General features: G+C 45.7%; 1 protein-coding gene across 11 annotated transcripts in view; it reads left to right on the top strand.

Annotated features, from left to right (window-relative positions):
• Nucleotides 1-27,154, top strand: part of HSPG2 (heparan sulfate proteoglycan 2) — a 252,398-nt gene that overhangs the window by 99,572 nt on the left and 125,672 nt on the right. For all 11 annotated transcript variants that reach the window (XM_088451458.1, XM_088451462.1, XM_088451457.1 and 8 more), the window contains exon 3: nt 26,020-26,106. In XM_088451458.1, the coding sequence (XP_088307584.1) occupies nt 26,020-26,106 (87 nt within the window). The remainder of the gene's footprint in view (nt 1-26,019; nt 26,107-27,154) is intronic.

Below are 27,154 nucleotides of genomic sequence, written 5' to 3'. Positions count from 1 at the left end.
TGTGTAAGGGAATAATGGCATCGTTATTTGGCGCTGTGTGTAGGGGAATTATAGCATCGTTGTATGGCGCTGTGTGTAGGGAAATAATAGCATCGTTATATGGCGCTGTGTGTAGGGGATAATAGCATCGTTATATGGCGCTGTGTGTAGGGGAATAATGTGTTATATGGCGCTGGGTGTAGGGGATAATAGCATAGTTATATGGCGCTGTGTGTAGGGGAATAATGTGTTATATGGCGCTGTGTGTAAGGGAATAATATGTGTTATATGGCGCTTTGTATATGGGAATAATGTGTTACATGGCGCTGTGTGTAGGGGAATAATGTGTTATATGGCGCTGTGTGTATTGGAATAATGTGTTATATGGCGCTGTGTGTAGGTGAATAATATGTGTTATATAGTGCTGAGTGTAGGGGAATAATGTGTTATATGGCGCTGTGTGTAGGGGAATAATGGCATCGTTATATGGCGCTGTGTGTAGGGGAATAATTGCATCGTTATATGGCGCTGAGTGTAGGGGAATAATGTGTTATATGGCGCTGTGTGTAGGGGAATAATAGCATCGTTATATGGCGCTGTGTGTAAGGGAATAATGGCATCGTTATATGGCGCTGTGTGTAGGGGAATAATAGCATCGTTATATGGCGCTGTGTGTAGCTGAATAATAGCATCGTTTTATGGCGCTGTGTGTAGGGGAATAATAGCATAATTATATGGCGCTGTGTGTAGGGAAATAATAGCATCGTTATATGGCGCTGTGTGTAGGGGAATAATAGCATCGTTATATGGCGCTGTGTGTAGGGGAATAATGTGTTATATGATTCTGTGTGTAGGGGAATAATAGCATCGTTATATGGCGCTGTGTGTAGGGGAATAATAGCATTGTTATATGGCGCTGTGTGTAAGGGAATAATAGCATCGTTATATGGCGCTGTGTGTAGGGGAATAATGTGTTATATGGCGCTGTGTGTAGGGGAATAATGGCATCGTTATATGGCGCTATGTGTAAGGGAATAATAGCATCGTTATATGGCGCTGTGTGTAGGGGAATAATAGCATCATTATATGGCGCTGTGTATAGGTGAATAACGTGTTACATGGCGCTGTGTGTAGGGGAATAATAGTATCGTTATAATGGTGCTGGCTGTAGGGGAATAATAGCATCGTTATATGGCGCTGTGTGTAGGGGAATAATAGCATCGTTATATGGTGCTGTGTGTAGGGGAATAATAGCATCGTTATATGGCGCTGTGTGTAGGGGAATAATGTGTTATATGGTGCTGTGTGTAGGGGAATAATAGCATCGTTATATGGTGCTGTGTGTAGGGGTATAATGTGTTATATGGCGCTGTGTGTAGGGGAATAATAGCATCGTTATATGGTGCTGTGTGTAGGGGAATAATAGCATCGTTATATGGCGCTGGGTGTAGGGGAATAATAGCATCGTTATATGGTGCTGTGTGTAGGGGAATAATAGCATCATTATATGGCGCTAGGTGTAGGGGAATAATGGCATCGTTATATGGCGCTGTGTGTAGGGGAATAATGTGTTATATGGCGCTAGGTGTAGGGGAATAATGTGTTATATGGCGCTGTGTGTAGGGGAATAATAGCATCGTTATATGGCGCTGTGTGTAGGGGAATAATGGCATCGTTATATGGCGCTGTGTATATAGGAATAATGTGTTATATGGCGCTGTGTGTAGGGGAATAATAGCATCGTTATATGGCGCTGTGTGTAGGGGAATAGTAGCATCGTTATATGGCGCTGTGTGTAGGGGATAATAGCATCGTTATATGGCGCTGTGTGTATGGGAATAATGTGTTATATGGCGCTGGGTGTAGGGGATAATAGCATAGTTATATGGCGCTGTGTGTAGGGGAATAATGTGTTATATGGCACTGTGTGTAGGGGAATAATAGCATCGTTATATGGCGCTGTGTGTAGGGGAATAATAGCATCGTTATATGGTGCTCTGTGTAGGTGCTCTGTGTAGGGGAATAATGTGTTATATGGCGCTGTGTGTAGGGGATAATAGCATCGTTATATGGTGCTGTGTGTAGGGGAATAATGTGTTATATGGCGCTGGGTGTAGGGGATAATAGCATCGTTATATGGCGCTGTGTGTAGGGGAATAATAGCATCGTTATATGGCGCTGTGTGTAGGGGAATAATAGCATCGTTATATGGCGCTGTGTGTAGGGGAATAATAGCATCGTTATATGGAGCTGTGTGTAGGGGAATAATGTGTTATATGGCGCTGTGTGTAGGGGAATAATAGCATCGTTATATGGCGCTGTGTTTAGGGGAATAATGTGTTATATGGCGCTGTGTGTAGGGGAATAATAGCATCGTTATATGGCGCTGTGTGTAGGGGAATAATAGCATCGTTATATGGCGCTGTGTGTAGGGTAATAATAGGTGTTATATGGCGCTGTGTGTAGGGGAATAATGGCTTCGTTATATGGCGCTGTGTGTATGGGAATAATGGCATCGTTATATGGCGCTGTGTGTATGGGAATAATGGCATCGTTATATGGCGCTGTGTGTATGGGAATAATGGCATCGTTATATGGCGCTGTGTGTATGGGAATAATGGCTTCGTTATATGGCGCTGTGTGTAGGGTAATAATAGGTGTTATATGGCGCTGTGTGTAGGGTAATAATAGGTGTTATATGGCGCTGTGGGTAGGGGAATAATGGCATCGTTATATGGTGCTGTGTGTAGGGGAATAATAGCAGCGTTATATGGCGCTGTGTGTAGGGGAATAATATGTGTTATATGGCGCTGGGTGTAGGGGAATAATATGTGTTATATGGCGCTGTGTGTATGGGAATAATGTGTTATATGGCGCTGTGTGTAGGGGAATAATGTGTTATATGGCGCTGTGTGTAGGGGAATAATGTGTTATATGGCGCTGTGTGTAGGGGAATAATAGGTGTTATATAGTGCTGTGTGTAGGGGAATAATAGGTGTTATATGGCGCTGTGTGTAGGGGAATCATGTGTTATATGGCGCTATGTGTAGGGGAATAATAGCATTGTTATATGGCGCTGGGTGTAGGGGAATAATAGCATTGTTATATGGCGCTGTGTGTAGGGGAATAATGTGTTATATGGCGCTGTGTGTTGGGGAATAATAGCATTGTTATATGGCGCTGTGTGTAGGGGAATAATAGCATCGTTATATGGCGCTGTGTGTAGGGGAATAATGTGTTATATGGCGCTGTGTGTAGGGGAATAATGTGTTATATAGTGCTGTGTGTAGGGGAATAATGTGTTACATGGCGCTGTGTGTAGGGGAATAATGTGTTATATGGCGCTGTGTGTAGGGGAATAATGTGTTATATGGCGCTGTGTGTAGGGGAATAATGTGTTATATGGCGCTGTGTGTAGGGGAATAATAGCATCGTTATATGGCGCTATGCGTAGGGGTATAATGTGTTATATGGCACTGTGTGTAGGGGAATAATAGCATCCTTATATGGCGCTGTGTGTAGAGTAATAATAGCATCATTATATGGCACTGTGTGTAGGGGAATAATGTGTTATATGGCGCGGTGTGTAGGGGAATAATAGCATTGTTATATGGCGCTGTGTGTAGGGGAATAATAGCATCCTTATATGGCGCTGTGTGAAGGGGAATAATAGCATCCTTATATGGTGCTGTGTGTAGGGGAATAATAGCATCGTTATATGGTGCTGTGTGTAGGGGAATAATATGTGTTATATGGCGCTGTGTGTAGGGGAATAATGGCATCGTTATATGGCGCTGTGTGTATGGGAATAATGGCATCGTTATATGGCGCTGTGTGTAGGGGAATAATATCATTGTTATATGGTGCTGTGTGTAGGGGAATAATAGCATCGTTATATGGCGCTGTGTGTAGGGAAATAATAGCATCGTTATATGGCGCTGTGTGTAGGGGAATAATAGCATCGTTATATGGCGCTGTGTGTAGGGGAATAATATGTGTTATATGGCGCTGTGTGTAGGGGAATAATATGTGTTATATGGCGCTGTGTGTAGGGGAATAATGGCATCGTTATATGGCGCTGTGTGTAGGGGAATAATAGCATCGTTATATGGTGCTGTGTGTAGAGGAATAATAGCATCATTATATAGCGCTGTGTGTAGGGGAATAATAGCATCCTTATATGGTGCTGTGTGTAAGGGAATAATAGCATCGTTATATGGCGCTGTGTGTAGAGGAATAATAGCATCATTATATGGCGCTGTGTGTAGGGGAATAATAGCATCATTATATGGCGCTGTGTGTAGGGGAATAATAGCATCGTTATATGGTGCTGTGTGTAGGGGAATAATATGTGTTATATGGCGCTGTGTGTAGGGGAATAATGGCATCGTTATATGGCGCTGTGTGTAGGGGAATAATGGCATCGTTATATGGCGCTGTGTGTATGGGAATAATGGCATCGTTATATGGCGCTGTGTGTAGGGGAATAATAGCATTGTTATATGGTGCTGTGTGTAGGGGAATAATAGCATCGTTATATGGCGCTGTGTGTAGGGAAATAATAGCATCGTTATATGGCGCTGTGTGTAGGGGAATAATAGCATCGTTATATGGCGCTGTGTGTAGGGGAATAATATGTGTTATATGGCGCTGTGTGTAGGGGAATAATATGTGTTATATGGCGCTGTGTGTAGGGGAATAATGGCATCGTTATATGGCGCTGTGTGTAGGGGAATAATAGCATCGTTATATGGCGCTGTGTGTAGGGGAATAATATGTGTTATATGGCGCTGTGTGTATGGGAATAATGTGTTACATGGCGCTGTGTGTAGGGGAATAATGTGTTATATGGCGCTGTGTGTAGGGGAATAATGTGTTATATGGCGCTGTGTGTAGGGGAATAATGTGTTATATAGTGCTGTGTGTAGGGGAATAATAGGTGTTATATGGCGCTGTGTGTAGGGGAATCATGTGTTATATGGCGCTATGTGTAGGGGAATAATAGCATTGTTATATGGCGCTGGGTGTAGGGGAATAATAGCATTGTTATATGGCGCTGTGTGTAGGGGAATAATGTGTTATATGGCGCTGTGTGTAGGGGAATAATAGCATTGTTATATGGCGCTGTGTGTAGGGGAATAATAGCATCGTTATATGGCGCTGTGTGTAGGGGAATAATGTGTTATATGGCGCTGTGTGTAGGGGAATAATGTGTTATATAGTGCTGTGTGTAGGGGAATAATGTGATACATGGCGCTGTGTGTAGGGGAATAATGTGTTATATGGCGCTGTGTGTAGGGGAATAATATGTTATATGGCGCTGTGTAGGGGAATAATGTGTTATATGGCGCTGTGTGTAGGGGAATAATAGCATCGTTATATGGCGCTGTGTGTAGGGGTATAATGTGTTATATGGCACTGTGTGTAGGGGAATAATAGCATCCTTATATGGCGCTGTGTGTAGAGTAATAATAGCATCATTATATGGCACTGTGTGTAGGGGAATAATGTGTTATATGGCGCGGTGTGTAGGGGAATAATAGCATTGTTATATGGCGCTGTGTGTAGGGGAATAATAGCATCCTTATATGGCGCTGTGTGAAGGGGAATAATAGCATCCTTATATGGTGCTGTGTGTAGGGGAAAAATAGCATCGTTATATGGTGCTGTGTGTAGGGGAATTATAGCATCGTTATATGGTGCTGTGTGTAGGGGAATAATAGCATCCTTATATGGTGCTGTGTGTAGGGGAATAATAGCATCGTTATATGGCGCTGTGTGTAGAGGAATAATAGCATCATTATATGGCGCTGTGTGTAGGGGAATAATAGCATCGTTATATGGTGCTGTGTGTAGGGGAATAATATGTGTTATATGGCGCTGTGTGTAGGGGAATAATGGCATCGTTATATGGCGCTGTGTGTATGGGAATAATGGCATCGTTATATGGCGCTGTGTGTAGGGGAATAATAGCATTGTTATATGGTGCTGTGTGTAGGGGAATAATAGCATCGTTATATGGCGCTGTGTGTAGGGAAATAATAGCATCGTTATATGGCGCTGTGTGTAGGGGAATAATAGCATCGTTATATGGCGCTGTGTGTAGGGGAATAATATGTGTTATATGGCGCTGTGTGTAGGGGAATAATATGTGTTATATGGCGCTGTGTGTAGGGGAATAATGGCATCGTTATATGGCACTGTGTGTAGGGGAATAATAGCATCGTTATATGGTGCTGTGTGTAGGGGAATAATAGCAGCGTTATATGGCGCTGTGTGTAGGGGAATAATAGCATCGTTATATGGTGCTGTGTGTAGAGGAATAATAGCATCATTATATAGCGCTGTGTGTAGGGGAATAATAGCATCCTTATATGGTGCTGTGTGTAGGGGAATAATAGCATCGTTATATGGCGCTGTGTGTAGAGGAATAATAGCATCATTATATGGTGCTGTGTGTAGGGGAATAATAGCATCATTATATGGCGCTGTGTGTAGGGGAATAATAGCATCGTTATATGGTGCTGTGTGTAGGGGAATAATATGTGTTATATGGCGCTGTGTGTAGGGGAATAATGGCATCGTTATATGGCGCTGTGTGTAGGGGAATAATGGCATCGTTATATGGCGCTGTGTGTATGGGAATAATGGCATCGTTATATGGCGCTGTGTGTAAGGGAATATGAGCATTGTTATATGGTGCTGTGTGTAGGGGAATAATAGCATCGTTATATGGCGCTGTGTGTAGGGGAATAATAGCATCGTTATATAGCGCTGTGTGTAGGGGAATAATAGCATCGTTATATGGCGCTGTGTGTAGGGAAATAATGTGTGTTATATAGTGCTGAGTGTAGGGGAATAATGTGTTATATGGCGCTGTGTGTACGGGAATAATGGCATCGTTATATGGCGCTGTGTGTATGGGAATAATGGCATCGTTATATGGCGCTGTGTGTAAGGGAATAATATGTGTTACATGGCGCTGTGTGTAGGGGAATAATGTGTTATATGGCGCTGTGTGTAGGGGAATAATGTGTTATATGGCGCTGTGTGTAAGTGAATAATATGTGTTATATAGTGCTGAGTGTAGGGGAATAATGTGTTATATGGCGCTGTGTGTAGGGGAATAATGGCATCGTTATATGGCGCTGTGTGTAAGGGAATAATGGCATCGTTATATGGCGCTGTGTGTAGGGGAATAATAGCATCGTTATATGGCGCTGTGTGTAGCTGAATAATAGCATCGTTATATGGCGCTGTGTGTAAGGGAATAATGGCATCGTTATATGGCGCTGTGTGTAGGGGAATAATGGCATCATTATATGGCGCTGTGTGTAGCTGAATAATAGCATCGTTATATGGCGCTGTGTGTAGGGGAACAATAGCATCGTTATATGGCGCTGTGTGTAGGGAAATAATAGCATCGTTATATGGCGCTGTGTGTAGGGGATAATAGCATCGTTATATGGCGCTGTGTGTATGGGAATAATGTGTTATATGGCGCTGGGTGTAGGGGATAATAGCATCGTTATATGGCGCTGTGTGTAGGGGAATAATGTGTTATTTGGCACTGTGTGTAGGGGAATAATAGCATCGTTATATGGCGCTGTGTGTAGGGGAATAATAGCATCGTTATATGGTGCTGTGTGTAGGGGAATAATGTGTTATATGGCGCTGTGTGTAGGGGATAATAGCATCGTTATATGGTGCTGTGTGTAGGGGAATAATGTGTTATATGGCGCTGGGTGTAGGGGATAATAGCATCGTTATATGGCGCTGTGTGTAGGGGAATAATAGCATCGTTATATGGCGCTGTGTGTAGGGGAATAATAGCATCGTTATATGGCGCTGTGTGTAGGGGAATAATAGCATCGTTATATGGCGCTGTGTGTAGGGGAATAATGTGTTATATGGCGCTGTGTGTAGGGGAATAATAGCATCGTTATATGGCGCTGTGTGTAGGGGAATAATGTGTTATATGGCGCTGTGTGTAGGGGAATAATAGCATCGTTATATGGCGCTGTGTGTAGGGGAATAATAGCATCGTTATATGGCGCTGTGTGTAGGGGAATAATGGCTTCGTTATATGGCGCTGTGTGTATGGGAATAATGGCATCGTTATATGGCGCTGTGTGTATGGGAATAATGGCATCGTTATATGGCGCTGTGTGTATGGGAATAATGGCATCGTTATATGGTGCTGTGTGTATGGGAATAATGGCTTCGTTATATGGCGCTGTGTGTATGGGAATAATGTGTTACATGGCGCTGTGTGTAGGGGAATAATGTGTTATATGGCGCTGTGTGTAGGGGATTAATATGTGTTATATGGCGCTGTGTGTATGGGAATAATGTGTTACATGGCGCTGTGTGTAGGGGAATAATGTGTTATATGGCGCTGTGTGTAGGGGAATAATGTGTTATATGGCGCTGTGTGTAGGGGAATAATGTGTTATATAGTGCTGTGTGTAGGGGAATAATAGGTGTTATATGGCGCTGTGTGTAGGGGAATCATGTGTTATATGGCGCTATGTGTAGGGGAATAATAGCATTGTTATATGGCGCTGGGTGTAGGGGAATAATAGCATTGTTATATGGTGCTGTGTGTAGGGGAATAATGTTTTATATGGCGCTGTGTGTAGGGGAATAATAGCATCGTTATATGGCGCTGTGTGTAGGGGAATAATGTGTTATATGGCGCTGTGTGTAGGGGAATAATGTGTTATATGGCGCTGTGTGTAGGGGAATAATGTGTTATATAGTGCTGTGTGTAGGGGAATAATGTGTTACATGGCGCTGTGTGTAGGGGAATAATGTGTTATATGGCGCTGTGTGTAGGGGAATAATGTGTTATATGGCGCTGTGTGTAGGGGAATAATGTGTTATATGGTGCTGTGTGTAGGGGAATAATGTGTTATATGGCGCTGTGTGTAAGGGAATAATGTGTTATATGGTGCTGTGTGTAGGGGAATAATGTGTTACATAGTGCTGTGTGTAGTGGAATAATGTGTTATATGGCGCTGTGTGTAGGGGAATAATGTGTTATATAGTGCTGTGTGTAGGGGAATAATGTGTTATATGGCGCTGTGTGTAGGGGAATAATGTGTTATATGGTGCTGTGTGTAAGGGAATAATGTGTTATATGGCGCTGTGTGTAAGGGAATAATGTGTTATATGGCACTGTGTGTAGGGGAATAATAGCATTGTTATATGGTGCTGTGTGTAAGGGAATAATGTGTTATATGGCGCTGTGTGTAGGGGAATAATGTGTTATATGGCGCTGTGTGTAGGGGATTAATGTGTTAAATGGCGCTGTGTGTAGGGGAATAATGTGTTATATGGCGCTGTGTGTAAGGAATAATATGTGTTATATGGCGCTTTGTGTATGGGAATAATGTGTTACATGGCGCTGTGTGTAGGGGAATAATGTGTTATATGGCGCTGTGTGTAGGGGAATAATGGCATCGTTATATGGCGCTGTGTGTAGGGGAATAATGGCATCGTTATATGGCGCTGTGTGTAGGGGAATAATGGCATCGTTATATGGCGCTGAGTGTAGGGGAATAATGTGTTATATGGCGCTGAGTGTAGGGGAATAATGTGTTATATGGCACTGTGTGTAGGGGAATAATAGCATCGTTATATGGCGCTGTGTGTAAGGGAATAATGGCATCGTTATTTGGCGCTGTGTGTAGGGGAATTATAGCATCGTTGTATGGCGCTGTGTGTAGGGAAATAATAGCATCGTTATATGGCGCTGTGTGTAGGGGATAATAGCATCGTTATATGGCGCTGTGTGTAGGGGAATAATGTGTTATATGGCGCTGGGTGTAGGGGATAATAGCATAGTTATATGGCGCTGTGTGTAGGGGAATAATGTGTTATATGGCGCTGTGTGTAAGGGAATAATATGTGTTATATGGCGCTTTGTATATGGGAATAATGTGTTACATGGCGCTGTGTGTAGGGGAATAATGTGTTATATGGCGCTGTGTGTATTGGAATAATGTGTTATATGGCGCTGTGTGTAGGTGAATAATATGTGTTATATAGTGCTGAGTGTAGGGGAATAATGTGTTATATGGCGCTGTGTGTAGGGGAATAATGGCATCGTTATATGGCGCTGTGTGTAGGGGAATAATTGCATCGTTATATGGCGCTGAGTGTAGGGGAATAATGTGTTATATGGCGCTGTGTGTAGGGGAATAATAGCATCGTTATATGGCGCTGTGTGTAAGGGAATAATGGCATCGTTATATGGCGCTGTGTGTAGGGGAATAATAGCATCGTTATATGGCGCTGTGTGTAGCTGAATAATAGCATCGTTTTATGGCGCTGTGTGTAGGGGAATAATAGCATAATTATATGGCGCTGTGTGTAGGGAAATAATAGCATCGTTATATGGCGCCGTGTGTAGGGGATAATAGCATCGTTATACGGCGCTGTGTGTAGGGGAATAATGTGTTATATGGCGCTGGATGTAGGGGATAATAGCATTGTTATATGGCGCTGTGTGTAGGGGAATAATGTGTTATATGGCACTGTGTGTAGGGGAATAATAGCATCGTTATATGGCGCTGTGTGTAGGGGAATAATAGCATCGTTATATGGTGCTGTGTGTAGGGGAGTAATGTGTTATATGGCGCTGTGTGTAGGGGATAATAGCATCGTTATATGGTGCTGTGTGTAGGGGAATAATGTGTTATATGGCGCTGGGTGTAGGGGATAATAGCATCGTTATATGGCGCTGTGTGTAGGGGAATAATGTGTTATATGGTGCTGTGTGTAGGGGAATAATAGCATCGTTATATGGCGCTGTGTGTAGGGGAATAATGTGTTATATGGCGCTGTGTGTAGGGGAATAATAGCATCGTTATATGGCGCTGTGTGTAGGGGAATAATGTGTTATATGGCGCTGTGTGTAGGGGAATAATAGCATCGTTATATGGCGCTGTGTGTAGGGGAATAATAGCATCGTTATATGGCGCTGTGTGTAGGGTAATAATAGGTGTTATATGGCGCTGTGTGTAGGGGAATAATGGCTTCGTTATATGGCGCTGTGTGTATGGGAATAATGGCATCGTTATATGGCGCTGTGTGTATGGGAATAATGGCATCGTTATATGGCGCTGTGTGTATGGGAATAATGGCATCGTTATATGACGCTGTGTGTAGGGGAATAATAGCATCGTTATATGGCGCTGTGTGTAGGGGAATAATGTGTTATATGGCGCTGTGTGTAGGGGAATAATGTGTTATATGGCGCTGTGTGTAGGGGAATAATGTGTTATTTAGTGCTGTGTGTAGGGGAATAATGTGTTACATGGCGCTGTGTGTAGGGGAATAATGTGTTATATGGCGCTGTGTGTAGGGGAATAATGTGTTATATGGGGCTGTGTGTAGGGGAATAATGTGTTATATGGCGCTGTGTGTAGGGGAATAATGTGTTATATAGTGCTGTGTGTAAGGGAATAATGTGTTATATGGTGCTGTGTGTAGGGGAATAATGTGTTACATGGCGCTGTGTGTAAGGGAATAATGTGTTACATGGCGCTGTGTGTAAGGGAATAATTTGTTATATGGTGCTGTGTGTCGGGGAATAATGTGTTACATAGTGCTGTGTGTAGGGGAATAATGTGTTATATGGCGCTGTGTGTAGGGGAATAATGTGTTATATAGTGCTGTGTGTAGGGGTATAATGTGTTATATGGCACTGTGTGTAGGGGAATAATAGCATCCTTATATGGCGCTGTGTGTAGAGTAATAATAGCATCATTATATGGCACTGTGTGTAGGGGAATAATGTGTTATATGGCGCGGTGTGTAGGGGAATAATAGCATTGTTATATGGCGCTGTGTGTAGGGGAATAATAGCATCCTTATATGGCGCTGTGTGAAGGGGAATAATAGCATCCTTATATGGTGCTGTGTGTAGGGGAAAAATAGCATCGTTATATGGTGCTGTGTGTAGGGGAATTATAGCATCGTTATATGGTGCTGTGTGTAGGGGAATAATAGCATCCTTATATGGTGCTGTGTGTAGGGGAATAATAGCATCGTTATATGGCGCTGTGTGTAGAGGAATAATAGCATCATTATATGGCGCTGTGTGTAGGGGAATAATAGCATCGTTATATGGTGCTGTGTGTAGGGGAATAATATGTGTTATATGGCGCTGTGTGTAGGGGAATAATGGCATCGTTATATGGCGCTGTGTGTATGGGAATAATGGCATCGTTATATGGCGCTGTGTGTAGGGGAATAATAGCATTGTTATATGGTGCTGTGTGTAGGGGAATAATAGCATCGTTATATGGCGCTGTGTGTAGGGAAATAATAGCATCGTTATATGGCGCTGTGTGTAGGGGAATAATAGCATCGTTATATGGCGCTGTGTGTAGGGGAATAATATGTGTTATATGGCGCTGTGTGTAGGGGAATAATATGTGTTATATGGCGCTGTGTGTAGGGGAATAATGGCATCGTTATATGGCACTGTGTGTAGGGGAATAATAGCATCGTTATATGGTGCTGTGTGTAGGGGAATAATAGCAGCGTTATATGGCGCTGTGTGTAGGGGAATAATAGCATCGTTATATGGTGCTGTGTGTAGAGGAATAATAGCATCATTATATAGCGCTGTGTGTAGGGGAATAATAGCATCCTTATATGGTGCTGTGTGTAGGGGAATAATAGCATCGTTATATGGCGCTGTGTGTAGAGGAATAATAGCATCATTATATGGTGCTGTGTGTAGGGGAATAATAGCATCATTATATGGCGCTGTGTGTAGGGGAATAATAGCATCGTTATATGGTGCTGTGTGTAGGGGAATAATATGTGTTATATGGCGCTGTGTGTAGGGGAATAATGGCATCGTTATATGGCGCTGTGTGTAGGGGAATAATGGCATCGTTATATGGCGCTGTGTGTATGGGAATAATGGCATCGTTATATGGCGCTGTGTGTAAGGGAATATGAGCATTGTTATATGGTGCTGTGTGTAGGGGAATAATAGCATCGTTATATGGCGCTGTGTGTAGGGGAATAATAGCATCGTTATATAGCGCTGTGTGTAGGGGAATAATAGCATCGTTATATGGCGCTGTGTGTAGGGAAATAATGTGTGTTATATAGTGCTGAGTGTAGGGGAATAATGTGTTATATGGCGCTGTGTGTACGGGAATAATGGCATCGTTATATGGCGCTGTGTGTATGGGAATAATGGCATCGTTATATGGCGCTGTGTGTAAGGGAATAATATGTGTTACATGGCGCTGTGTGTAGGGGAATAATGTGTTATATGGCGCTGTGTGTAGGGGAATAATGTGTTATATGGCGCTGTGTGTAAGTGAATAATATGTGTTATATAGTGCTGAGTGTAGGGGAATAATGTGTTATATGGCGCTGTGTGTAGGGGAATAATGGCATCGTTATATGGCGCTGTGTGTAAGGGAATAATGGCATCGTTATATGGCGCTGTGTGTAGGGGAATAATAGCATCGTTATATGGCGCTGTGTGTAGCTGAATAATAGCATCGTTATATGGCGCTGTGTGTAAGGGAATAATGGCATCGTTATATGGCGCTGTGTGTAGGGGAATAATGGCATCATTATATGGCGCTGTGTGTAGCTGAATAATAGCATCGTTATATGGCGCTGTGTGTAGGGGAACAATAGCATCGTTATATGGCGCTGTGTGTAGGGAAATAATAGCATCGTTATATGGCGCTGTGTGTAGGGGATAATAGCATCGTTATATGGCGCTGTGTGTATGGGAATAATGTGTTATATGGCGCTGGGTGTAGGGGATAATAGCATCGTTATATGGCGCTGTGTGTAGGGGAATAATGTGTTATTTGGCACTGTGTGTAGGGGAATAATAGCATCGTTATATGGCGCTGTGTGTAGGGGAATAATAGCATCGTTATATGGTGCTGTGTGTAGGGGAATAATGCGTTATATGGCGCTGTGTGTAGGGGATAATAGCATCGTTATATGGTGCTGTGTGTAGGGGAATAATGTGTTATATGGCGCTGGGTGTAGGGGATAATAGCATCGTTATATGGCGCTGTGTGTAGGGGAATAATAGCATCGTTATATGGCGCTGTGTGTAGGGGAATAATAGCATCGTTATATGGCGCTGTGTGTAGGGGAATAATAGCATCGTTATATGGCGCTGTGTGTAGGGGAATAATGTGTTATATGGCGCTGTGTGTAGGGGAATAATAGCATCGTTATATGGCGCTGTGTGTAGGGGAATAATGTGTTATATGGCGCTGTGTGTAGGGGAATAATAGCATCGTTATATGGCGCTGTGTGTAGGGGAATAATAGCATCGTTATATGGCGCTGTGTGTAGGGGAATAATGGCTTCGTTATATGGCGCTGTGTGTATGGGAATAATGGCATCGTTATATGGCGCTGTGTGTATGGGAATAATGGCATCGTTATATGGCGCTGTGTGTATGGGAATAATGGCATCGTTATATGGTGCTGTGTGTATGGGAATAATGGCTTCGTTATATGGCGCTGTGTGTATGGGAATAATGTGTTACATGGCGCTGTGTGTAGGGGAATAATGTGTTATATGGCGCTGTGTGTAGGGGATTAATATGTGTTATATGGCGCTGTGTGTATGGGAATAATGTGTTACATGGCGCTGTGTGTAGGGGAATAATGTGTTATATGGCGCTGTGTGTAGGGGAATAATGTGTTATATGGCGCTGTGTGTAGGGGAATAATGTGTTATATAGTGCTGTGTGTAGGGGAATAATAGGTGTTATATGGCGCTGTGTGTAGGGGAATCATGTGTTATATGGCGCTATGTGTAGGGGAATAATAGCATTGTTATATGGCGCTGGGTGTAGGGGAATAATAGCATTGTTATATGGTGCTGTGTGTAGGGGAATAATGTTTTATATGGCGCTGTGTGTAGGGGAATAATAGCATCGTTATATGGCGCTGTGTGTAGGGGAATAATGTGTTATATGGCGCTGTGTGTAGGGGAATAATGTGTTATATGGCGCTGTGTGTAGGGGAATAATGTGTTATATAGTGCTGTGTGTAGGGGAATAATGTGTTACATGGCGCTGTGTGTAGGGGAATAATGTGTTATATGGCGCTGTGTGTAGGGGAATAATGTGTTATATGGCGCTGTGTGTAGGGGAATAATGTGTTATATGGTGCTGTGTGTAGGGGAATAATGTGTTATATGGCGCTGTGTGTAAGGGAATAATGTGTTATATGGTGCTGTGTGTAGGGGAATAATGTGTTACATAGTGCTGTGTGTAGTGGAATAATGTGTTATATGGCGCTGTGTGTAGGGGAATAATGTGTTATATAGTGCTGTGTGTAGGGGAATAATGTGTTATATGGCGCTGTGTGTAGGGGAATAATGTGTTATATGGTGCTGTGTGTAAGGGAATAATGTGTTATATGGCGCTGTGTGTAAGGGAATAATGTGTTATATGGCACTGTGTGTAGGGGAATAATAGCATTGTTATATGGTGCTGTGTGTAAGGGAATAATGTGTTATATGGCGCTGTGTGTAGGGGAATAATGTGTTATATGGCGCTGTGTGTAGGGGATTAATGTGTTAAATGGCGCTGTGTGTAGGGGAATAATGTGTTATATGGCGCTGTGTGTAAGGAATAATATGTGTTATATGGCGCTTTGTGTATGGGAATAATGTGTTACATGGCGCTGTGTGTAGGGGAATAATGTGTTATATGGCGCTGTGTGTAGGGGAATAATGGCATCGTTATATGGCGCTGTGTGTAGGGGAATAATGGCATCGTTATATGGCGCTGTGTGTAGGGGAATAATGGCATCGTTATATGGCGCTGAGTGTAGGGGAATAATGTGTTATATGGCGCTGAGTGTAGGGGAATAATGTGTTATATGGCACTGTGTGTAGGGGAATAATAGCATCGTTATATGGCGCTGTGTGTAAGGGAATAATGGCATCGTTATTTGGCGCTGTGTGTAGGGGAATTATAGCATCGTTGTATGGCGCTGTGTGTAGGGAAATAATAGCATCGTTATATGGCGCTGTGTGTAGGGGATAATAGCATCGTTATATGGCGCTGTGTGTAGGGGAATAATGTGTTATATGGCGCTGGGTGTAGGGGATAATAGCATAGTTATATGGCGCTGTGTGTAGGGGAATAATGTGTTATATGGCGCTGTGTGTAAGGGAATAATATGTGTTATATGGCGCTTTGTATATGGGAATAATGTGTTACATGGCGCTGTGTGTAGGGGAATAATGTGTTATATGGCGCTGTGTGTATTGGAATAATGTGTTATATGGCGCTGTGTGTAGGTGAATAATATGTGTTATATAGTGCTGAGTGTAGGGGAATAATGTGTTATATGGCGCTGTGTGTAGGGGAATAATGGCATCGTTATATGGCGCTGTGTGTAGGGGAATAATTGCATCGTTATATGGCGCTGAGTGTAGGGGAATAATGTGTTATATGGCGCTGTGTGTAGGGGAATAATAGCATCGTTATATGGCGCTGTGTGTAAGGGAATAATGGCATCGTTATATGGCGCTGTGTGTAGGGGAATAATAGCATCGTTATATGGCGCTGTGTGTAGCTGAATAATAGCATCGTTTTATGGCGCTGTGTGTAGGGGAATAATAGCATAATTATATGGCGCTGTGTGTAGGGAAATAATAGCATCGTTATATGGCGCCGTGTGTAGGGGATAATAGCATCGTTATACGGCGCTGTGTGTAGGGGAATAATGTGTTATATGGCGCTGGATGTAGGGGATAATAGCATTGTTATATGGCGCTGTGTGTAGGGGAATAATGTGTTATATGGCACTGTGTGTAGGGGAATAATAGCATCGTTATATGGCGCTGTGTGTAGGGGAATAATAGCATCGTTATATGGTGCTGTGTGTAGGGGAGTAATGTGTTATATGGCGCTGTGTGTAGGGGATAATAGCATCGTTATATGGTGCTGTGTGTAGGGGAATAATGTGTTATATGGCGCTGGGTGTAGGGGATAATAGCATCGTTATATGGCGCTGTGTGTAGGGGAATAATGTGTTATATGGTGCTGTGTGTAGGGGAATAATAGCATCGTTATATGGCGCTGTGTGTAGGGGAATAATGTGTTATATGGCGCTGTGTGTAGGGGAATAATAGCATCGTTATATGGCGCTGTGTGTAGGGGAATAATGTGTTATATGGCGCTGTGTGTAGGGGAATAATAGCATCGTTATATGGCGCTGTGTGTAGGGGAATAATAGCATCGTTATATGGCGCTGTGTGTAGGGTAATAATAGGTGTTATATGGCGCTGTGTGTAGGGGAATAATGGCTTCGTTATATGGCGCTGTGTGTATGGGAATAATGGCATCGTTATATGGCGCTGTGTGTATGGGAATAATGGCATCGTTATATGGCGCTGTGTGTATGGGAATAATGGCATCGTTATATGACGCTGTGTGTAGGGGAATAATAGCATCGTTATATGGCGCTGTGTGTAGGGGAATAATGTGTTATATGGCGCTGTGTGTAGGGGAATAATGTGTTATATGGCGCTGTGTGTAGGGGAATAATGTGTTATTTAGTGCTGTGTGTAGGGGAATAATGTGTTACATGGCGCTGTGTGTAGGGGAATAATGTGTTATATGGCGCTGTGTGTAGGGGAATAATGTGTTATATGGGGCTGTGTGTAGGGGAATAATGTGTTATATGGCGCTGTGTGTAGGGGAATAATGTGTTATATAGTGCTGTGTGTAAGGGAATAATGTGTTATATGGTGCTGTGTGTAGGGGAATAATGTGTTACATGGCGCTGTGTGTAAGGGAATAATGTGTTACATGGCGCTGTGTGTAAGGGAATAATTTGTTATATGGTGCTGTGTGTCGGGGAATAATGTGTTACATAGTGCTGTGTGTAGGGGAATAATGTGTTATATGGCGCTGTGTGTAGGGGAATAATGTGTTATATAGTGCTGTGTGTAGGGGAATAATGTGTTATATGGCGCTGTGTGTAGGGGAATAATGTGTTATATGGTGCTGTGTGTAAGGGAATAATGTGTTATATGGCGCTGTGTGTAAGGGAATAATGTGTTATATGGCACTGTGTGTAGGGGAATAATAGCATTGTTATATGGTGCTGTGTGTAAGGGAATAATGTGTTATATGGCGCTGTGTGTAGGGGAATAATGTGTTATATGGCGCTGTGTGTAAGGGAATAATGTGTTATATGGCGCTGTGTGTAGGGGAATAATGTGTTATATGGCGCTGTGTGTAGGGGAATAATGTGTTATATGGCGCTGTGTGTAGGGGAATAATGTGTTATATGGCGCTGTGTGTAAGGGAAGAATGTGTTATATGGTGCTGTGTGTAGGGGAATAATGTGTTACATAGTGCTGTGTGTAGGGGAATAATGTGTTATATGGTGCTGTGTGTAGGGGAATAATGTGTTACATAGTGCTGTGTGTAGGGGAATAATGTGTTATATGGCGCTGTGTGTAGGGGAATAATGTGTTATATGGCGCTGTGTGTAGGGGAATGAGTAATATCTGCGGGCGTCTCTTTAGTTCAGGTGAGGCAGTCACTTGCTGCTACTTGTCCTGTGATCAGACGATTTATGTGTGAATGAGCCTGGAGTGTGATATTTTGTAGCAGGAGATGTGTCTCTCATGTCCTCAGGATACATCATTGAAGTGTTATACAGAGATTTGTGTCATGGCCTCTGACAGTTTTATCTGTGTGTAATTGTCACATTCCTGCCACACTCACTTCTCACATAACACGGGCACAGCTGACTCTGCTGGATGGAGGAGGCCCATGAGGCCGGCACTCAGCCCTCGCCCCCTGGAATGCAGGGAAATGACTGCCCCAGCTGCCGGAATCGCAGACATCTTACGGAAACAGCCCCATAATTGCATATTTACAAGTGCAGATTTGCAGGGTCACCTGTCCTGCGCAGCTTTTATGGGAAACATTAGCTGAGTTATTAACCATTTGTCCTATTTGTGGCTGGTATTTGTTCCAGCAAGTCGCTGCTACCTGTGTGGCACAATGTAACACCTAGCAGTTGTGGCTTAATTATACCTCTTTTCCACCAAAAACCCAGGTCCGACCTGGGTTTTTGGACATGGTTCCAACCCTGGTCAGACCCAGGTCAGACCCATTTACACTGCACCTTTGATCTGGGTTACTCCCAGGTCAGCCCTGTTCACACTGAACTCAGGTCTGCCCTGCTAAACCTGTGAGGTCATAAAAAGTGGGAGGTGAATGCTCCACAACCACCAATCCTCTCATTTTAGGCATGATCCAGGTCAGATATCCCGGGTTGCACCATTTACACTGCACCATTACCTGGGTCCATCCTGGGTCCAACCCTGGTAGCTACCTGGGTTGGATTGCAGGGTCACTTGACCCAGGTTATTTTTCAGGGACCCTTTTACACTGAGCTGCGACCTGGGTAGACTCAGCAAAAACCCAGGTTTTTGCTCTGGTGTAAAAGGGGTATCAGAGACACACAATCCATGTGTCTGGTAAAATGGGGACTCCTGAGGACAGTGTGTGGCTCTAGATGCATTATTATCAGCAGCGGCTCCTTACCTATTTGGCTGGGGGGTCTGTAATTGTGCGCATGTACAGGATCGCAATCCCACGCATGTAAGCACACCGGCTTCTAGAGGCTGCATTTGCTGCAGTTCCCAGAAGCTGGTTAGGGCTGTCGTAATAGTAAGGCAGGGCTTCCCGTGGTGAGCGCTCTCTGTTCTCGCAGTGCGGACTGGCAGTCCCTGTTTGGCTGTGATTAGCAGGGAGCACTTCCAATGGGCAGTCCCTGCAGGTGGCGGATTTTACTGGGGTAGCTGTAGCCCCTAGGTGTTATTATTCCTAGCGCTGTACAGTCAGGCATAAGAGTCTCTGTTCTGGGGAAATGTAAGATCCCTGCCACAGACACATGTAGTACAAGTATGGTGCATCGCCGTGTGGCGTTTGTTTATTGCAGGTTACAGGGTGAAGCAAGGAGAGAGGCTCTAATATACTGCTTCCTGGAGTGGTCAGTATTTGGGGGTACTGTATGCACCTCTGGATCTACTGGTGGCTAGTGGGCTTCCCACTTACACCCCCCCCCTCCCAACATGGCTCCTCCCACCAGGTACACAATGCTCTGCTCCCAAGCTTCCCACTTACACCCCCCACCCCCAACATGGCCCTTCTTGCCAGGTACACAATGCTCTAGTACTTCCATTTACATTCTCCAACATGGCCCCTCCCACCAGATGCACAATGCTCTGCTCCTGGGCTTCCCACTAACACACCCTCCAACATGGCCCCTCCCACCAGGTACACAATGCTCTGCTCCTGGACTTCCCACTAACACATCCCACAACATGGCCCCTCCCACCAAGTACACAATGCTCTGCTCCTAGGCCTCCCACTTACACACTCTCCAGCATGGCCCCTCCCACCAGGTACACTACGCTCTGCTCCTGGAGCTTCCCACTTACACACCCTCCAGCATGGCCCCTCCCACCAGGTACACAATGCGCTGCTCCTGGGCTTCCCACTTACACACCCTCCAGCATGGTCCCTCCCACCAGGTACACTATGCTCTGCTCCTGGGCCTCCCACTTACACACTCTCCAGCATGGCCCCTCCCACCAGGTACCCAATGCTCTGCTCCTGGGCTTCCTATGTACACACCCTCCAGCATGGCCCCTCCCACCAGGTACACTACGCTCTGCTCCTGGAGCTTCCCACTTACACACCCTCCAACATGACCCCTCCCACCAGGTACACAATGCTCTGCTCCTGGGCTTCCCACTTACACACCCTCCAACATGGTCCCTCCCACCAGGTACACTATGCTCTGCTCCTGGGCTTCCCACTTACACACCCTCCAACATGGCCCCTCCGACCAGGTGCACAATGCTCTGCTCCTAGGCTTCCCACTTACACACCCTCCAGCATGGCCCCTCCCACCAGGTACACAATGCTCTGCTCCTGGGCTTCCCACTTACACACCCTCCAGCATGGTCCCTCCCACCAGGTACACTATGCTCTGCTCCTGGGCCTCCCACTTACACACTCTCCAGCATGGCCCCTCCCACCAGGTACCCAATGCTCTGCTCCTGGGCTTCCTATGTACACACCCTCCAGCATGGCCCCTCCCACCAGGTACACTACGCTCTGCTCCTGGAGCTTCCCACTTACACACCCTCCAACGTGGTCCCTCCCACCAGGTACACAATGCTCTGCTCCTGGGCTTCCCACTTACACACCCTCCAACATGACCCCTCCCACCAGGTGCACAATGCTCTGCTCCTGGGCTTCCCACTTACACACCCTCCAACATGGTCCCTCCCACCAGGTACACTATGCTCTGCTCCTGGGCTTCCCACTTACACACCCTCCAACATGGCCCCTCCGACCAGGTGCACAATGCTCTGCTCCTGGGCTTCCCACTTACACACCCTCCAGCATGGCCCCTCCCACCAGGTACACAATGCTCTGCTCCTGGGCTTCCCACTTACACACCCTCCAACATGGTCCTTCCCACCAGGTACACAATGCTCTGCTCCTGGGCTTCCCACTTACACAGTCTCCAACATGGTCCCTCCCACCAGGTGCACAATGCTCTGCTCCTGGGCCTCCCACTTACACACCCTCCAGCATGGCGCCTCCCACCAGGTACACTATGCTCTGCTCCTGGGCTTCCTATGTACACACCCTCCAGCATGGCCCCTCCCACCAGGTACACAATGCGCTGCTCCTGGGCTTCCTATGTGCACACCCTCCAGCATGGCCCCTCCCACCAGGTACACTATGCTCTGCTCCTGGGCTTCCCACTTACACACCCTCCAGCATGGCCCCTCCCACCAGGTACACAATGCTCTGCTCCTGGGCTTCCTATGTACACACCCTCCAGCATGGCCCCTCCCACCAGGTACACTATGCTCTGCTCCTGGGCCTCCCACTTACACACCCTCCAGCATGGCGCCTCCCACCAGGTACACTATGCTCTGCTCCTGGGCTTCCTATGTACACACCCTCCAGCATGGCCCCTCCCACCAGGTACACTATGCTCTGCTCCTGGGCTTCCTATGTACACACCCTCCAGCATGGCCCCTCCCACCAGGTACACTATGCTCTGCTCCTGGGCTTCCTATGTGCACACCCTCCAGCATGGCCCCTCCCACCAGGTACACTATGCTCTGCTCCTGGGCTTCCCACTTACACACCCTCCATCATGGCCCCTTCAAGTGGGCAGCGTGGAGATCAGGGTCGGCCAGCTGGGCGCTGATTGCAGGAGATTTGATTTTCTGAGATTCGGGAGACTTCTGGACGTTCCAGGAGAGTAGACAAGACTGTAAGCACCGCAGGGATTGATATGAGGGATCATTGTAAATATTTTGGCGCATTATAAAGGTTAATGATTGAAGTTGCTGGCTCCTGTCATGGCTGCACCAGTGCCTGTCCCCAGCTGCCCTCCCTCGACTCGGCGGTCACAGGTTGTGCAAGAGGTCATGGTACTATCTAATTGGTATTTGTCGTTACAGTGAGGGTGTGTGTCTGTCAGTGTAATAAGCCAGGTGTGTTTATGTAGACTTTGCTCACACATTAATCTACATTATACAACTCTTCCCTTGTATGACCTCCATGTCTATCTGTGTATGTATACGTGTGTGTGTGTGTGTGTGTGTGTGTGTGTGTGTGTGTGTATACGTATGTATACGTGTGTGTGTATGTATACGTGTGTATGTGTGTGTGTATGTATACGTGTGTGTGTGTGTGTGTATGTATACGTGTGTGTATGTGTGTGTGTGTGTGTGTATATGTATATGTGTGTGTGTGTGTGTGTGTATGTTTTTCATATATGTTTGAAAAAATGTCTGGTGCAGACCTGAAATGTTGCAGTGTGTAAGAAAGCAGGGACATAAGCAGCGCTATATATACATCTGCAGTGTGTAAGAAAGCAGGGACATAAGCAGCGCTATATATACATCTGCAGTGTGTAAGAAAGCAGGGACATAAGCAGCGCTATATATACATCTGCAGTGTGTAAGAAAGCAGGGACATAAGCAGCGCTATATATACATCTGCAGTGTGTAAGAAAGCAGGGACATAAGCAGCGCTATATATACATCTGCAGTGTGTAAGAAAGCAGGGACATAAGCAGCGCTATATATACATCTGCAGTGTGTAAGAAAGCAGGGACATAAGCAGCGCTATATATACATCTGCAGTGTGTAAGAAAGCAGGGACATAAGCAGCGCTATATATACATCTGCAGTATGTAAGAAAGCAGGGACATAAGCAGCGCTATATATACATCTGCAGTGTGTAAGAAAGCAGGGACATAAGCAGCGCTATATATACATCTGCAGTGTGTAAGAAAGCAGGGACATAAGCAGCGCTATATATACATCTGCAGTGTGTAAGAAAGCAGGGACATAAGCAGCGCTATATATACATCTGCAGTATGTAAGAAAGCAGGGACATAAGCAGCGCTATATATACATCTGCAGTGTGTAAGAAAGCAGGGACATAAGCAGCGCTATATATACACATCTGCAGTGTGTAAGAAAGCAGGGACATAAGCAGCGCTATATATACATCTGCAGTGTGTAAGAAAGCAGGGACATAAGCAGCGCTATATATACATCTGCAGTGTGTAAGAAAGCAGGGACATAAGCAGCGCTATATATACATCTGCAGTGTGTAAGAAAGCAGGGACATAAGCAGCGCTATATATAAATCTGCAGTGTGTAAGAAAGCAGGGACATAAGCAGCGCTATATATACATCTGCATTATGTCGAGTTATGTGGAGGTAACTGAGCGCTCGGTACGGTGTGGAGGTGGCTGTGAGCGCTCGGTAAGATGAAGTTATGTGGAGATGACTGTGCGCACTCTGTACGGTGTAGAGTTATGTGGAGGTGACTGTGAGCACTCTGTACGGTGTAGAGTTATGCGGAGGTGACTGTGAGCGCTCGGTACGGTGTAGAGTTATGCGGAGGTGACTGTGAGCGCTCGGTAGGGTGTAGAGTTATGTGGAGGTGACTGTGAGCGCTCTGTACGGTGTAGAGTTATGTGGAGGTGACTGTGAGCGCTCTGTACGGTGTAGAGTTATGCGGAGGTGACTGTGAGCGCTCTGTACGGTGTAGAGTTATGCGGAGGTGACTGTGAGCGCTCTGTACGGTGTAGAGTTATGCGGAGGTGACTGTGAGCGCTCTGTACGGTGTAGAGTTATGTGGAGGTGACTGTGAGCGCTCTGTACGGTGTAGAGTTATGTGGAGGTGACTGTGAGCACTCTGTATGTTGTAGAGTTATGCGGAGGTGACTGTGAGCGCTCGGTACGGTGTAGAGTTATGCGGAGGTGATTGAGCACTTGGTACGGTGTAGAGTTATGTGGAGGTGACTGTGAGAGCTCGGTAGGGTGTAGAGTTATGCGGAGGTGACTGTGAGCGCTCGGTAGGGTGTAGAGTTATGCGGAGGTGACTGTGAGTGCTCGGTAGGGTGTAGAGTTATGCGGAGGTGACTGAGCGCTCGGTAGGGTGTAGAGTTATGCGGAGGTGACTGTGAGCGCTCGGTAGGGTGTAGAGTTATGCGGAGGTGACTGTGAGCACTCTGTATGTTGTAGAGTTATGTGGAGGTGACTGAGCACTCTGTATGGTGTAGCGTTATGTGGAGGTGACTGAGCACTCGGTACGGTGTAGAGTTATATGGAGGTGACTGTGAGCACTCTGTACGGTGTAGAGTTATGTGGAGGTGACTGAGAGCTTGGTACGGTGTAGAGTTATGTGGAGATGACTGTGCACGCTCAGTAGGGTGTAGAGTTATGTGGAGGTGACTGAGCGCTTGGTACAGTGTAGAGTTATGTGGAGATGACTGTGCGCGCTTGGTAGGGTGTAGAGTTATGTGGAGGTGACTGAGCGCTTGGTACAGTGTAGAGTTATGTGGAGGTGGCTGTGAGCGCCCGGTAGGGTGTAGTTATGTGGAGATGAATGTGAGCGCTCGGTAGGGTGCAGAGTTATGTGGAAGTGACTGAGCGCTCGGTAGGGTGCAGAGTTATGTGGAGGTGACTGTGAGCACTCTGTATGTTGTAGAGTTATGCGGAGGTGACTGTGAGCACTCGGTACGGTGTAGAGTTATGCGGAGGTGACTGTGAGCGCTCGGTAGGGTGTAGAGTTATGTGGAAGTGACTGAGCACTCGGTAGGGTGCAGAGTTATGTGGAAGTGACTGAGCGCTCGGCAGGGTGTAGAGTTATGTGGAGGTGACTGTGAGCTCCCGGTGTGGTGGAGGTGACTTCAGATAGGCATGAATATGCTGAATGGGATGTGCAGTTGCAGATGTGTACCTAATGGGTTTGGAGGTGTCTGTGAGTGCCCAGTAGGGTGCAGGGGGTGTTGTGAGTGCATGCCAGGATGTGGGCACAGTTGTTTGTGGTGGGTAAGGTGTGAAGTGCCTGGGAGGGCTTGGTGGCATGTAAGGTTGGCTGAGAACACTGTGGTGGGGTGTGGAGGATGCTGTGACCACTCATTAGGGTGTGGAGGTTAGCTATGATCTCTTGGTAGTGTGTGGTTGGCTCTGAATGTTTGATCAAATGCAAGTGCACTTTGTAGGGTGTGAAGTTGGCTTTGTGCAGTGATAAGGTGTAAAGTTGGCTGTGAGCCCATGGTGGGGTGTGCAGTTGGCTGTGAGCCCATGGTGGGGTGTGCAGTTGGCTGTGAGCCCTTGGTGGGTATGCAGTTGGCTGTGAGCCCATGGTGGGGTGTGCAGTTGGTTGTGAGCCCATGGTGGGGTGTGCAGTTGGCTGTGAGCCCTTGGTGGGTGTGCAGTTGGCTGTGAGCCCATGGTGGGGTGTGCAGTTGGTTGTGAGCCCATGGTGGGGTGTGCAGTTGGCTGTGAGCCCATGGTGGGGTGTGCAGTTGGCTGTGAGCCCTTGGTGGTGTGATGGGTTATGAATCTTCCAGATAAGTGCACAGCCAACCTCGCTTGGAGTGTGCCCCTGTTCTGGGTACCATACTGATGTCTTCTCTCCCTTTGCAGATGACCATGGCAGCAGTGAAATTGGCAGTGGAATTGCACCGACAGATGCAGCCATAGCAACCTCAACAATAACCTCATTCTCCACAAGTAAGGAGGGGCATTGCTGTTTTGGGGTGGGGTTGGTGTGATTAGTGATAAAACTGTTATTTTGGGGAGTCACAGGCCTTTGTTTCCAGAGAGATCTGTTTGTGTTGTCTATACTGTAGTGGAAGCCACTGCCACCCTTTCTATGGCTGCGTCCCCTGATCTGGCCCTCACACCGCGTTATCTAGCGCTCCCAGTTGTGTTACACACACGGAGATTAAGCTGGGCTATCAGTATCACTGCTTATATAAACAGGAAGGACAGGCACATGTCATTAGCACCTGGTATCTGGGCCTCTGCTGGGATATTAATAGGTGGACACGTGTTTGACCATGGAAACTGAACTGGGCCACTGCCCACCAGTGCAGGAACGTTTCCTGAGTGGCATAATGTGGGCTGACAGATTCTGGATTGGTGAGTGCCCTCACTCCCTCTTACCATGGTACATACATATAGGCACGATGTGTACTGTGTATATATATTATACTGCGCAGAAGATGTTTATACAGAGGTGTCTACTTAAACCTATCCTCAAATCGCGCCAGATAGCCCTTTTTGATGTGCCGCGGAGTTATACGTCTTATTCTCATCACGAACACAAGAAAATTACAATGCGCGGATATCCAGGCTATAGATAGACAGTAAAAAGGTTGACAGTGTCTAGATAGACACCAGATGTTAGACAGTCAATAGGTCGACAATGACAAAAGGTCGACCGGTACAAATGGTCGACATGGTCAAAAGGTCGCCATGAAAATGGTCGACATATGTGTTTTATTTTGTTTGGTTAGGGTTAGGCTCATACTCCGACAGTTAGGGTTAGGCACTTTCTGGAGGCTTAGGGTTAGGCACTAGAAGGGACGGTTACAGTCAGGCACCTACCCCGACGGTTAGGCACCAGTAGGGAGGGTTTGGGTGAAGATTAGGTTTAGGAAAAAAAAACAAATGCGTAGACCATTTCCGCTGCATCATTTTGACCATGTCCACCTGTCGGCTTTGTTCCATGTCAACCTTTTGTCCCTGTCGACTGTCTATCATCTGGTGTCTGTCT

Source organism: Taudactylus pleione, unplaced genomic scaffold, assembly GCF_031769625.1.
Source record: "Taudactylus pleione unplaced genomic scaffold, aTauple2 ptg000549l, whole genome shotgun sequence".
Classification (NCBI taxonomy): domain Eukaryota; kingdom Metazoa; phylum Chordata; class Amphibia; order Anura; family Myobatrachidae; genus Taudactylus; species Taudactylus pleione.
The sequence above is the reverse complement of the archived record's forward strand: the minus strand, read 5'-3'. Positions and strand labels throughout refer to the sequence as shown.